Source organism: Prinia subflava, chromosome 15 (assembly GCF_021018805.1).
Source record: "Prinia subflava isolate CZ2003 ecotype Zambia chromosome 15, Cam_Psub_1.2, whole genome shotgun sequence".
In the NCBI taxonomy this organism is placed as follows: Eukaryota; Metazoa; Chordata; class Aves; order Passeriformes; family Cisticolidae; genus Prinia; species Prinia subflava.
Window position 1 is genome coordinate 11,517,636 of NC_086261.1, and position 14,172 is coordinate 11,531,807.

The 14,172-nt window shown below is 45.7% G+C and overlaps 1 protein-coding gene across 1 annotated transcript in view; it reads left to right on the top strand.

Annotated features, from left to right (window-relative positions):
- The window catches only part of TNFAIP8L3 (TNF alpha induced protein 8 like 3), a 46,609-nt gene extending 34,108 nt beyond the window's left edge, over positions 1–12,501 (top strand). Inside the window, exon 2 of the mRNA XM_063412588.1 lies at positions 9,733–12,501. Within this exon, the coding sequence (XP_063268658.1) occupies positions 9,733–10,295 (563 nt within the window). The 3' untranslated portion in view covers positions 10,296–12,501. The remainder of the gene's footprint in view (positions 1–9,732) is intronic.
- The last annotated feature ends 1,671 nt before the right edge of the window (positions 12,502–14,172 follow it).

Genomic DNA, 14,172 nt, shown 5'->3' on the forward strand with positions numbered 1-14,172 from the left:
TGGAATTAAATGTGGAGATTACCAGCTCCTCTGGTGTTTTTATTTAGGAACCAACAGTACGTTTTTCCAGCTGCACCTGATACTTGGCATTGGTTTATTCCCCTTCCATCTATCACCTTCTTAATTCAAAACCAAGTGGTCAAGCAACCAAGTACCAAATTAGGAAAGCAATAGCACACAGTGTCCATAAAAAAGCATCTCCCTCTTTTGCCAGATACACAGATGCCATTAACTCATATCAAGCTCCTCCAGCCTGTCTTTGCCCTGCACTCCCTTGGCCTCTTCCCATTTCCACGCTCCCTGTCAGGCTTTACCCAGCCCAGCCAGCGCTCACAGCACTGCAGGCAGAGAAGACACAGTGCTGCTGTCAGGGTGTTTGCCTGTTTTAAAACCCAAGACAAAAACCACCCAACAAGAGTGAATTCCAGTTGTGCTTCTCACACCCCAAACAGCCTGCCCTGTCCCACAGAGGGGACACCCGAGCAGCCTGTCTGGGATAGCTCTGCAGGGATGGAGCTGCTGCCCCATCCTCTGCCTCTGGACGTGGCAGAGCTCAGCTCACACAGCCACTTGGTCAGCTGGACACCTGCTGCAGCTGCAGCCTAGTGTGGGCTCTTTGGAGTTTGTTCACCTTGACCTGGTTTAGCAGAAATACTTCCCCCTTCCTGTTTTCTTTCAGCCTCACGTTAAGCTATAGAGAAATGCCATCTCAGTTTCACAGCATCTTCAGAGCAGCTACCCTTGGGGTCCCAATTGCTTGCTTTCTCATGGAAGTCTGTACATCCCTAGAGCACAGATGTGGTTATTTTTCATGCCACTCTTAATATATTAGAGTCAAAAATAGAATTATTCTATGTAAAAGGCAAGGACGTTTTATCTCCGGAGAAAGAGCAGTGTAGTGCAACAGCAAGCAATTTGAAGGCACAAAAATAAACCCTCAAAATTTTCTTCCTGAGAGGATGAGAAATGGGTGGGGGAAAAAATAGAAATTGGTGAAGCAGTACCAAAAAGCCTGTTTCATAGCTACACTTTAACTATTTAAAGCACACAGATTGCACAGAGGCCTTGTGTAATATTTAGGGCTGATATTGACGGGCCTTGCTTTACTAACAGCATATTATTTTGTTCCTACTGGGAACAACCAGCTCCTGCATGCTAAAGAGACTTCTTTGGAAGGAATAGAAAGCATTTGAGCTGCAGAAGCCCAGAGAAATCTGACCCTCCCGTTAACCAGGAGTGGTGCCTGTGGTTACTGCCAAGCACCAAGCCCACAAAAGCACAGATGCCTCCACAGCCTTCCTCCCTGCCTCACCCTGCCAGAGGAGAGGATAAAAGAAGACATGAAAACCATACACAGCCTGATCAAGGATTCAAGTCATTCATGGAACTGGACTGAAAGATCTATGCAAGTGTCACGATGTTCAAACAGCTCTTCAAGTTTTTGTTCAGAACAAATCTACCAGTTCAGAACCACTGCAAGCAGGTTCTGCAGATCATTGACAGAGAGGAGCTGCTACAATAATTGCATCTGGATAAAACAGGACAGCTGCAAGATCTTCAAAGGTTTCACGTGGCTTTCAAGTCTGTGACAATACTTTGGCAAGGAAATCCTTTCTTTCCTGGATAATTGTTACTTTAGTGTGGAAGAACACGATGGTTGAATCCTTTCAAAGAAGCCTACAAGCCTTCACTCCTTAACAAGATAATTGTTTATCGTTCATTATATGCCTGATATTCCCCAAGAGCCTCTGTCCCTTCTAAGCAATAAACAACCCCTTAGCACATACCAAAGAACTCATTATGATCCTGTTGTGAAAATTACATGGCCAGACATTAAAACAAGCATAATTTTCCTATAGAGATAATAATTATTTGACTAATTGGGTATTTTTGCCACACAGTCCCCATGATAGCTTCTTTTTCCCCTGCTGTGTCTTCTAGAAAGGACAGTGTAATAAATGTGGTAATCGTGGAAAAGGCAAAGGACACAGAACACAAAATGTTTCAGACACTGAAGTTTAATTCTTCAATAGTTCCTGCCCAAGATTTTGTGTAGAGCCTATATTGGGGGAAAAAAAACCTTCATAGACAATTTGAAGGCAAAAAACTCCTGGCCAGTTAAAGATGTCCCCGAGTGCCAGCAAGGCAAGGGCTGCTGGGGAGCAGCTATGCGTGCTTAAATAGGATCTGGCTGGAGTGTTTCGGGTATGCCACCATGACTCTTTGGTCAAAAGAAGTCTTTTAGAGTAAAACTAGCATGTAAAAACCCCACATTAATATAGTCATAAACACCTGTCTCAAAATACAAGAACAGGACCAATAGGTCATTGCAAGGGGTAGTAACAAATCTTCCTTTGTCAAAACTCTGCTGACAGTGGGGAACCTTTTTGTCTGGCAGTGTCAGGCAGAGCTAAACAAGCTTTTTCTGGGATAGGGGTGTTCACTCTTTTCAAAGTATTTTGCCATGAGTATAAACTGACATCAAAAGACTTTAAACCTGTTTATAAAACACAGTGGTCAGTTTATCAAAACCTCTTCTAGTTGTATAGCAAATCTTAGGAACCCAAACACCCCAGTGTTTTATTATCACTCCTGGCAGACAGACTTTAACTCCTGAGCAGTTCACTTGAGAGCAGAGCCTTGCTCACGCTCTGGGCGTACCTCAGGGTGCTGTGCAAGCCCTGCATGGCTTACACTCACTGCCAGCTGCCAGGAGCTAACCAGATGTGTTTGCTTCCCCCTGTGCTATGAAATACAAGGTGCAAAGTTGAAAATGAACTCTTGAAAGTGACCCCACAAAGATGCCATTCCAGGAGCTGCAGCCTGGTTCAGGCTTTGGTTCTGATTCGCCTTATCAGGTTAATAAAGTTAAAAGCTTTAGTGGCCACTTTCAGAGAGGTGTCTGCTGCCTGTGTGTGCCCAGCTGGTCCCTGGCAGGCTGGAGCAGGGCTGGGTCCTGAGCACAGCAGCTGCTGCCTGGCCTGGCCCTTTGGTCTGTGGGACACAGTGGCAGAGGTGATCCTCACTGAGCCCTTGGCAGGGAGGGGTTTCCTCTCCCACCCGCTGGATGTGAGTTTGCAGGATATGACCAAGAGTAATGTCTCATTTGTAATGTCAAGCAGCAGCCAGGGAGAATCCCAGCGTGCTGTCAGCTGTGCCATGGGTACAAGGGAGTGCCTGGGAGGGTTTCACCCTGTGAGCCAGGCTCAGCTCTGGGGCAGGGCTGTCATCCACACACCACTCGCCAGCTACTGCTTTCAGACCCAGGAGAGGAGCACAGCGGAGCAGTTCAGTTCCCAGCCAGCTACCAGGGGCAGCAGGAGCAAAACTCAGCCAGAGCCTTTTTTGGCAAGGCCATCAGAGCTGATGGAAAGTGCAGCTGAGCCCCTCTCCCCTGGCCAGGCTCCTGGAGGTGTTACCCAGAGGAAAGCAGTCTACCCGCTCACTCTGCACTGCTCTTCTTCTTTTCAGAAGGGGCCCCCCAGCCTTCCACCACCTCCTCCACGTATTGAAAGACAACTCCAGCATGCAGCAACAAGAAAAGTAAATGCCAGATACAAGTCAGCAGCAGAATTAAGACTATCCACTGGAATCTCCAGTCCCCAGGTTCCCAGACAGAGCTTTTTTTGTGGCATAGTTGCTGCTCATCTAAAGCACTGAAAGGAAAATAGTCTTCTTTTCCATTCAGTCATATTTCCTCTGCACAGGCCTGTTGCTGCCATTGCCAGCATGTCCAAGTTCTGCCTTCAGACGTTTGGGTACTGGTACGTTCTCCCAAGATCATATAATTATCAGTCTGTAACCTCCTGTTCCACTGCGGATATGAGCAACCCTTTTATGCTCACAGTAACAATTTAGAAGTGTTAAAGTTTGAGCACTGGGCCCCTGGTGCTTACACGTGTTTAAATTGGCCCTCCCTGAAAGCTGATGTATTCCATCTGCTCTATTGGATTTCTTGGCTTAAAGTTACTGGAAACACTGAATGTTTCTTCTGCAGTGATCCTGTAGCTGTCCAAGAGCAATACACACACTCAGAGCTCGTGCCTGGGCTGCTCAGGACTAAAACACTGCAGGACAAGTGGCTTTACTGGGCTTTTTTCCTGTCTGCTTTCAGAGCTACTTTGAAATCCTAAGTCCTGCAGTTCACATTTCTAATCAATCCTGTAACATGTGAGACTTGATGGATAAGTAAAACACACACGTTTGCAGCTCATTTCCTCTAACATTTTGCCTGAATGATAGAAATTAAGCAACTAGATTTTTCTATTTATGTCAAGAAAAGGAGCCATTACAGGCAAATCTTTAGATTATAAAGAAACAAGCTGCAACACAGTAAACTATCAACACCAGCAGCAATGCTGGGTTAACCATTCAGATATCCACTGCAAGAGCTTTACAATCCAAGTGCCTCATCTTCATTCCCAGACTCTCCAGGCTCAGGGGCAGGTGTATCACTAAGTTAAAGTACACAGGTGCATTCAAACTGGGTCACACAAGTCATTAAAACAGCACATTCCTACAACAATGCTCACAGCCAGTTATCTCACACGGTGGCAGATCTGAGAGCGTGCCTGGCCCTTGGCTTGGGCCATCTCCCACCAGCCTGAGCAACTGCTACCAGCTGGAGGGATGCCCACGTTTGCAGCAGCACTGCTGACTCCTTAAAGCCTGTCTTTTGCTGCAGAAGCTGTGCTGCATTTTAAAAGTGAAGGTTCAGGAGTATTAAAAATATTTCAGCCTTTTCATCAGCTTTACTTTCTTATGCATTTCCATCTTGTTCAGCTAAGACTCAGCCCTTTGCTCACTTCCAGTACAGCTGGGGCACAGATGCAGGGAACCTTTTCTAGTTCCCATCGCCTCCCATTCCTGCCAAGCTGTGGGAACCCTCTTCAGACCTGCAGCCTCTTCATGATTTTAGCTCAGCCCTTTAATTCAAAACAGCTCAACTCACCTCTCCAGGCTGCTCTCAAGCCTACTCAGTAGCTCCACCACATGCACTCTTTGGCTGGAAAACACAACCACCCCGACTGCTAGGAGCTGGGGTTACACTCAGGGTAGGGCAAAATCAGGGAAAAGCTCCACGTGTGTCTCTCTTTGGAGCAGGAGAGGCCAATGGCTGAGGTGACTGATTACCCAGGACAGGCTGCAGCAGGCACTGGGGTAGCAGCTTCCAGAGCCAGGTGAAATTCCAGCCTGCCTGCTGATACAATTAAAAATGCACTGGACAAGCTCCACAGAAGCCCTTCAGGTCAACTCCTCTCTCCATTTTTGCGGTGCAGCCACACTCCCTCCAGAGTTCACTTCAACTCAGCTTTCAGCCATTAGCCAGGGGAGAAAATATCCTGGCTGCAAAATGGCATTATGGCTTTGACTAAGTGGCTAACTGGGAGGGAAATGGATTCATTGCTCAAGAGGCTGGTTTCCATATCCTCATAATTGCTTCCAGCAAATGTTGACCATTCTCCCTCCTCACCATAGTGGGAGCATCTTCTGGTTGACTGGATTTGCTGTGTTTTGTACAGAGTGTCTGAATGCAGATTTACATAAAAATAGTATTGCTGAGCATTTCGTTCTGACCATTTTGTACTTGGTACAGCCATCTGCAATCAAAGTATTTGGAGAATATTACAGATGTTCTTGCATTTTAGTCTGAAAAACTCCTAAAATATAAAACTCTTACATCCGCTCGCTGGAGTTGCCAAACTTTTTCTGCACTTCTGTTATTAAGCAACTCTGTTATTAAGCAATCATGTTATTAAGTTTAGTGGATGTGAGACGTCTTTGTCGTGTTCAGCACCACGTGCCAGCAGCTGGGTGGTCACTGGTGGGGAGGGGTGTCCTGCCCTGCCCCCCTGGACACAGGGAGCCTCTCCCCATCCTGCTGCCCACGGCTGGGCACTCACACAGGGCTAGGGAGCTGCACTCCCAGAGGGATGGAAGATTGCTGTGGGGTCAATCCCACCACAAGGAGCTTTTTAAACAGCTTTTATCATACACAGCTCTCCAGATGACAGAGAGAAGGTGAGAGCAGATCTGAGGCAGAACTGGCCCTTTCTTTAGTAAAAACTAAGATGTCAGATTTTCTATAATGGAAGTTAATCCTTACCCAACAAAGCAGTGTGCTTGGAGGGTGGTTTTTCATTTTTAGCCTTGGTGAAATGTTCCTGAAAGCTAATAGCATCTATAATGCCGTTGCTGGTTTGTTTTGCTGTATGAAAGAAAGCAGAAAATAGAATTGCTGTATGTAGGAGGTGAAGATGTATTTTGTGTAGTGAGCAATGTGCTGCAGTAAGAAAAGGCTGCCACGGTAAACATGCTGTCCCCACGAAAGCCTGAATGTGATCATGTGGCTAACCACTTGTGATCTTTGAAAGGCAAGGCGTCACCTGGGTGTCTGAGCACAGCGGGATTTTGGAGGCAGGAATCCAAACACTCAATCCAAACAGCTTCTCTCGCTCTCCAGCACATGCTGCTGCAAAGCTGCACACACCCTGAATCAAAGCACAGCCCTTTGTGAGAGCCCCCCTGCTGCTGTCTGCAGGCACAGGGGTGCTGCTGCTGCTGGTGCTGCCTGCTCCCCACACACACCCCGAGCCCAGTGCAGGCACAGGGGTGCTGCTGGTGCTGCTGGTGCTGCTGGCTGCTCCCCACACACACCCCGAGCCCAGTGCAGGCACAGGGGTGCTGCTGGCTGCTCCCCATCCCACACACACTGTCTGAGTCCAGTGCAGGCACAGGGGTGCTGCTGGTGCTGCTGGTGCTGCTGGTGCTGGCTGCTCCCCACCCCACACACACTCTTTGAGTCCAGTGCAGGCACAGCCCAGGCTCTGCAGAGTGCCCATCCCAGGGCCCTGGTAGGCAGCTTGCTGGGCAGGTGGGACACTGCTCTTCTCCTCCTCCTGAGCTCGTCAGCAGTTTCCTGACACGCTGGAGGGACCGTGGCAGCAGCTGAAGTTCTGTATTTAGCAGACACCACAATGCACAACAATCTGTGTCCCACCAGGCTCTGCTGTGCCCACTGGAACCTCTTCTGCCTGGCACAGCCGACTGGGACAGAGCACACGGCAGCCACCATGGTGAAACTAATTCCCAGCTCCAAGAGATCGTGCAGTGCAGAGAGCAGCACAGGCCACGGGGGGAATTGGGGGAAGGAGTGTGCACAGAGGATTTGGGGTGCCTGGTTTCTGGGGGCTGCAGATGCCGTGGAAGGAAAGGATGGAGAGGCAGGAGCGCAAAGTGGGGAGGGAGCCACAGCAGCAATGCAATAACACATTTCTTCATTTTACTTTTAGAAAGATGAGGAGGAGCTCAGTCTCATGCTGTTAAAGAGTAGATCCTGCATTTGGGACTTGCCATGGAGAAGCATTCCAGCCTTAACATTCAGTTAAACCTGGCCTGATGGTTTCCAGCTGTGCTCCCCTCTCACAGCCTGCACCCTTCCCTGGGAGCTGTGGTAGCATGGTGTGAGCTACCAAACCCAGGCGTGTCCCAGGAAAGAAACCCATGCTTGAAGGTCACACTGCTCGGTTTTGTGGATAAGAAACAGGACTTTGGACTCACAGACATGCATCACACTTGTCCTTCCTGTGCTGGACAACCCTCCCTTCTGAAAAGTTCATAGAATATGCTAATTTAGCATCCAGCTTTGTCTCAGGGATCACACAGGTGGGAGGGCAGCTGCCTGTGTCTGTGTTTAAGGTGCTGGTGGCTCTGCTGGTCCCAGAGCCTCCCCGGGGGTGTGATGGGGATGGGATATTTTGCTCACCCCAGCTGCTAGCTTTGCTTCGAGCCACAGAACTGCAGCAGCTCTGCAGAGCTGTCCCTGCAGCAGGGCCAGGCACGGCAGGATTCAGCTGCGCTCTCACCTGGGCAAAGGGACACGGGGCTGAAGAGGCGTGATCTTCAATAAAATTAATATTCTAAAAACCTACTGCAATTATTTTCAATTTTTGATCAAACCTGGTACTGATCAACTACATCCACTTGATTAATAGCAAGCACTTCATACAGAAACAGACACTAACAATCTCCCATTTCAGTGTGTCAAATGCACATAATTACTCATCATGGATACTATTGATGTACCCACGTACTGCTAAGTGAAAGAATGCTTTCATCCTGGTTTTATCATTTCTAGATTAAATCACAGTTTTTCCTGTTTCCTCCAGACAGCAGCTCAGCCCCACAATTTTCTCTCCAAATGACAGGCAATTCTTTTAAACACATTGAATTATTTTTTCCAGGTGGTGGTTCAGTTGAAATTAAATGTTACTCTTTAACATTGCTCAGCAGTACAGCTGTGGCACAAAAAGATGACAACTTTAATATCCCAGCCAACTTGAAAATCGGAATTAAAACGAGGACTTTGAATTTAGCATTACTTGCTCCAAGTGAGCACTGGCAGCCAGCACCCCTTTTTCCTGGCATGAGGGTGTAAGGAGCACAGGGGAGGTGACAACACTCATGTGCTGAAGGCTGGAAAGGGCCTTGGAGCTCACCCCACCAGCCTAAAGACTCACTCAGGCTCTACAATCAAATAAGTACTGGAAGATTTGATTTTTATTGTCATTTTTAATCTCTTAGTGGTTTGATTTCCCAGCAGCTGGTGAAGGACGTGGTTAGCTCCATCCCCTGGGAGCAGCCAAGGCTCTGGTGTCCCTGTGGGCAGAGCAAGGTCCCCAGCTGGCAGGGACACACAGGCACCTCCTTTGCAGGAGCACAGAGTGCAGGGAGATGTGAGGGAAAGGCAAGGAAGGTGTTTGGGAACAGAGAGGCCACTCTGCCATCACTCTGAGCTCTCTGGCTGTCCTCCCCAGACACACCCTCATCTCCACCTGGCTACAGTGACAAAGTGCCTTTGATCCAACAGAGGCTTTGCTGCCCCAGAATTAACCTGGATAATTATGCTATATCCATATTTCCTTTGCTTTGTCCACAGAGGGTCAGTTAGAAGCCAACATTAGTATGAGAAACAGAGGAAAGTCGAATTAATCTCGAGCAAGAATTACAGAAGCTCATGGGACAAAGCCCAGCAGTAGCCATGTGTTCAGGTGCTCTGCTGAGTGAAATGTGCAGATATGAGCAAAAGATAAAAAATCCAAAGAATTTGTTTGATAAATGTAGAGCAAACAGCTGAGATATTTTTGTCTGGCAGGAACCGCACGCACTGAAGCACCAACATTTTTAAAACATTGTATTCTATAATTTTTCAAATCGATAACAAAAGGGGAAGGCATTGATACTATAGATTAAGGCAAAATAAATCCATGCTTGTGGATCTGTTTAGCCTAACTATGGAACAACAGTGCCTCCCAATGATCAGAGTGTAACTCTGAAGGTTCGTATATTGCTTGCCACTATCTCCTTTTGCTTGTCTCTGATACTTCATGTATTATTTCAACCACAACATCTCAGCAGATCTCTCTGCCAAGAAAGCTTTCATTTTGAACTACAAAATTAAAAGCCTATCACAGAATCAGAACATATATCCCCTGCCAGAATATTCTGTTCTTTATTTGCAAGCAAAAGCCCTCAGTGACAGCAAGACCTGACACATGGATGTGTGGAACCCCTGGCAATGTGTGCTGGGAGTGTTCCTGCAGTCGTGACTGTTCTGGTCTGTGACTCATGCAAGGTCTCAGTTAAGCATACAGGTACTGCTTTTCTTAACTGATTGCAAAAATAATCCACCAAATAAAATTAACATCTCCCCTTTTTTCTATCCCAAACCAGGTCCTGATTATTTCAGCTCCAAGAATCTTGCGCTGCAAGCCCAGAAAAAGATCCTGAGTAAAATGGCAACCAAAACCATGGCTAACATGCTGATCGATGACACAAGCAGTGAAATCTTCGATGAGCTGTACAAAGTAACTAAGGAACACACCAGAAACAAAAAGGAAGCCCATAAAATCATGAAAGACCTGATCAAAGTGGCAATAAAAATCGGGATCCTCTATCGAAATAATCAATTCAACCAGGAAGAGCTGGAGATCGTAGACAAGTTCAGGAAGAAGCTGAACCAAACTGCCATGACAATCGTCAGCTTCTACGAGGTGGAGTACACTTTTGACAGGAACGTGCTGGCCGAACTGCTGAACGAGTGCAAGGAGCTGGTGCACGAACTGGTGGGGCGGCACCTGACGGCGCGGTCCCACGGCCGCATCAACCACGTCTTCAACCACTTTGCGGACGTGGAGTTCCTGTCCGCGCTCTACAGCCTGGACGGGGACTGCCGGCCCTACCTCAAGAGGATCTGCAACGGCATCAACAAACTGCTGGACGAGAAGGTTCTCTGAAACCGCCCTCAAAGGCAAGGAAACAACCAAAAACTTCTCTCTAGAACTGGTCACCCTTCCTAAGCCATGGTAGGCAAGCAAGCTTCCTTCCCATCAGTCTTACTACAGTCCCCAGCAGGGCCCAGAAGGTGCTCACCAGGCTCATGATGAAGTGGAAAACTTAAATCAGAAAGCCATCGATTTTAATGTTTTGCTCAGATAATTCAGCCTTTTTCAAGGAGCAGAGTGAACAAGGCTGCTGATGCATATTGTTCAGACACAGATTGCTATTCACCGTGACCTTGCTAGCTTTGTGTTCAAGGCTGAACATGTGAACAGAAAGTAAACTCAGATGCATGGCTATGTAAAAATAGACAGATGAAGGCAAGAGCAATGCATGGAATTTACCCCCAAGGCCCTTGGTGCGTATATTTTTATTATTTCCACGCTAACTGAAAAAGCTTTGGCAGAAAGTAGGGCTGTAATGGATTAAGTTCACTCCTTTAAAAAGGATGAGGAATCAATATGAGAAAACATCTCTGATTTTACATGGTATATAAATCTAATAAGAGAGTAACAAATCATACAAATTGAAGCAGGAGAAAATCTAAAGATCTGCTCTATGAAGCAACAGTTTCATCAGTTTAGTTTTATACCTGCTAACAACAGAGAGAAGGTTTCATTTTAATTTGAAAAGCAGCTCAGTGGTTCAAGCTCAAAGGCAGATGCAGTAGTACAGCAGCTTCCCCGCTCTCAGGGCTTGTGTATTGGGTAACATCAGGTGAGTTCAGACTGAAGGCTGTGCTGCCTGACAGAACAAAACACTCTTTGTGAAGATTTTGAAATTGCCCTTGTGAGGAGCAGCACGCCTGAGACATCATTTCCATCCCTGATCCTCAAAACATTCAGCCTAGATAAAACTCTTGGTTTAATGTACCCATGACATTTGTGCCTACAGTAAATCAGAGGTGGGATACAAAGGAACCCCATCCACTATTTGTGCAGTGCCTCCAAGTGTAGCATATCCACAATAGTCAAAAGAGAACAGCCTTAGTGACTCTGGTGGGTTTCTGGAGTGAGTTTTTGTTCAGAATGTTTTCAGTGAATTTTTTGGGGTTTTTTGAAACAAAGTATAGATATGTCTTCAAACTGAAAACACTTTGCCAAGAAGGAGTGTGTTTTGTAGTTGTGGTTGGACCCAGGGAGTGTGGAGCAGAGTGGATGCTCTGGCTGCCACTTGCAGAACCTGGGTAGGTGCAGACTGACCCAGAGTGAAAAACACTTGTTCAGAAACCTCTGCTCTCCTTGTCCTCTCCATCTTCCCTCCAGACATCTCTATCTCCTAACCCTGCAGTGGCAGGAACCCTCTCCTTTCAGCTGACACAGAGAGCAGACAGTGCCATCATCTGGGGGTAATACCTTCCACATCATCTATGCTGTAATAGAGAGATGCATGTTGACAATGCAAGGCAAGAAATTATACTTGAAAGCCATTCCTCTCTAAGGGAACCTTACACGTTGATCACTCATTTACCTGTTCCCAGGAGAACTCATTTGAAGCACAGTAGAAATGAGACATTGGCAGAACAGTTTTTAAAGGTGTAAATTTCCCTCACGCATTTCCTTTAACCATTAAAAGTAGATTTCGTTACAATGAGGATGGAAAACTCCTTTGCAACACAGAAATGAGACAGCAACATTTGGGGTTGCAAGTTCAGCCAGTTGCAGAGCCATATTTACCTGCATCATTACCTGCATTTCTTCCAGGCATGTACTTGTCAACTGATGCTTTTAAACAATATTTCTTGTATCCAACGCTCCTGTCCCAGTGCACATGTCAGATTTTGTGTGTTTCATTTGTGGTAAACAAATTTAAGTTCTTCTTTCAAAGTCAGAAAAAGATTATTTAACATTCAAGATATCTAAAGGAAAGGGATATCCTGTATTTGTGACTTTTTGTGTGTTTCAAGTATCAATATTCAGATCCTGGTATTTTAAACACACCAGCTGAACATCTGTTGTTTTATTTAAAAATAATCTGAGTAGCCTTAAGGAAAGATATGTTTTCAAGTATTTCTCATACTTGCATATCCTGTATATTCATTGTTTACTTTTGTACTTGTAGCTTGGTATGTAAGAACATTGCTAAAATATGGGCAATGTTAAGTTCACCTTAAATATATTATGTATTATCACATTTGTGGATTAAAAATGTGTGATTACTGCCTTTTTTGTTTCCTTTTGATTTATTTATCCTACCACCTCTATTGTATCACCTCTAGCAGATACCATAAGCCAAAATCTCACTCTTCCAAGGACCTTCTTGCACATTTCCCATGATATATTCAGCCCAGCTTAGCTTGATGTGATTTAAGGTACATGGAAGACACATTCCTGACAGATTTCACAGCCTTGTCCTAAACATGGAGATGCTGGAACCTACCAGAACGTTTAACAGCAAGCATTTATTCTCCTGTCCTTATTCCCAGAAAAGGAAACTGTTTTGGCTGAAAGAGCTCAGGATTTGCAAACAACTCACATGGCAATTATACTGAAAGCAATGAAATACTGGCACAAAGAGAAAATTGACAACTACCTTAAAATCAAAGTTTAAAGCAATCTCCTTAAGTGGTGCTTTGAGCCTTCCTGCTGCTAAAACATTGCTGTCAGGTTAATTTTATGAATCCTATCACGGTAGGACACAATATTCTTTGCTTCATCACTGCCAACTTTATATAATAAACACAAGAATGTTAATGTTGTCAAGAAACTCTCATGGGAGTGACCACTTCTGACATGTTAATGATATGGTGCCTGTGCCACAGAGCTGCACATCACACTGAACATGCAATCTGATTTGTGCTAGAGAAACGTTCTCAGAGACACACATAAATGGTGTGAAGAGAACCAAGCAGTAAAGCATAATTAAGTTTCACCACAGCAACAGAAATGCAAAAAGCAAGTTTTAACTGGATTACTTAAGCAAGTCTATTTTTGTTTTTACATAAATCAATGTCAGAAAAAAGCCCACGCACAGTCTAACCCACACAGAAGAAGATAATACAGCTTTTTATGCTGAAAAACTACCAGTGGGACTCTATAGGAGAGAAACATGTTTCTGATACTTAGAAACCATCAGTGTCATTTATGAGCTACTTGCAAGTATAGGAAAACCTCAAGATAGTGCCATCCATGACACAAGTTTACTGAGTCTTTACAGAATGAGGATTTGGGAATATTTAGCAGAAAGTAATACAATCCAACAGATTTAGTCTGTCTCTAAGCAAACATTCTGCCTCACGCTGCCATGTTGCACTTCCTCCAGTCTTCCTACCAAAGTGTTTGTTCCAGTAAAAATACCTGAATGTACTTGGGGTAAGGAGGTAGAAGCTGAGAAAGCATTTGAAATACAGATCCAATACAATCACTTTCCTGCTGACTCCCAGTTGTCCAGAACTCAGAGGGCACCCAGCAGTAGAACAGGGAGTTCCTGGTACCTAAGGGTTTGCTCCAGCCTCTGTTAACCTGCAGTTCAGCAGGGTCAGCACAGACTGAGTGGCCTCTGGCTGCCTCTTGAACCAGCTCCTTCATGCAAACTGGTTATGTGCTCTCTTCCCTTCCTGGAAAACAGGTTCATCCTTCAAGATTGACCAAGTCACAAAGAAAAGTAAATGTAATACTCACGACAGAATTTTCAGTACTGAACTAGATGGAATAATATTCCTTTCTAGAGTTACCTCTGCAGCTCTGAGACAACTGGATGCTGGCTCAAGATGAGGATTGCCAGCACTGAAATGCTGAGGTTCTCCAGGGCCTGAGCTCCCCACCTGAGGCAGGACTCGTTGCACAGCAGCAGCTTTGTTACACCAAACAGCCTGGTGGGCTCAGCTCAGGGCTG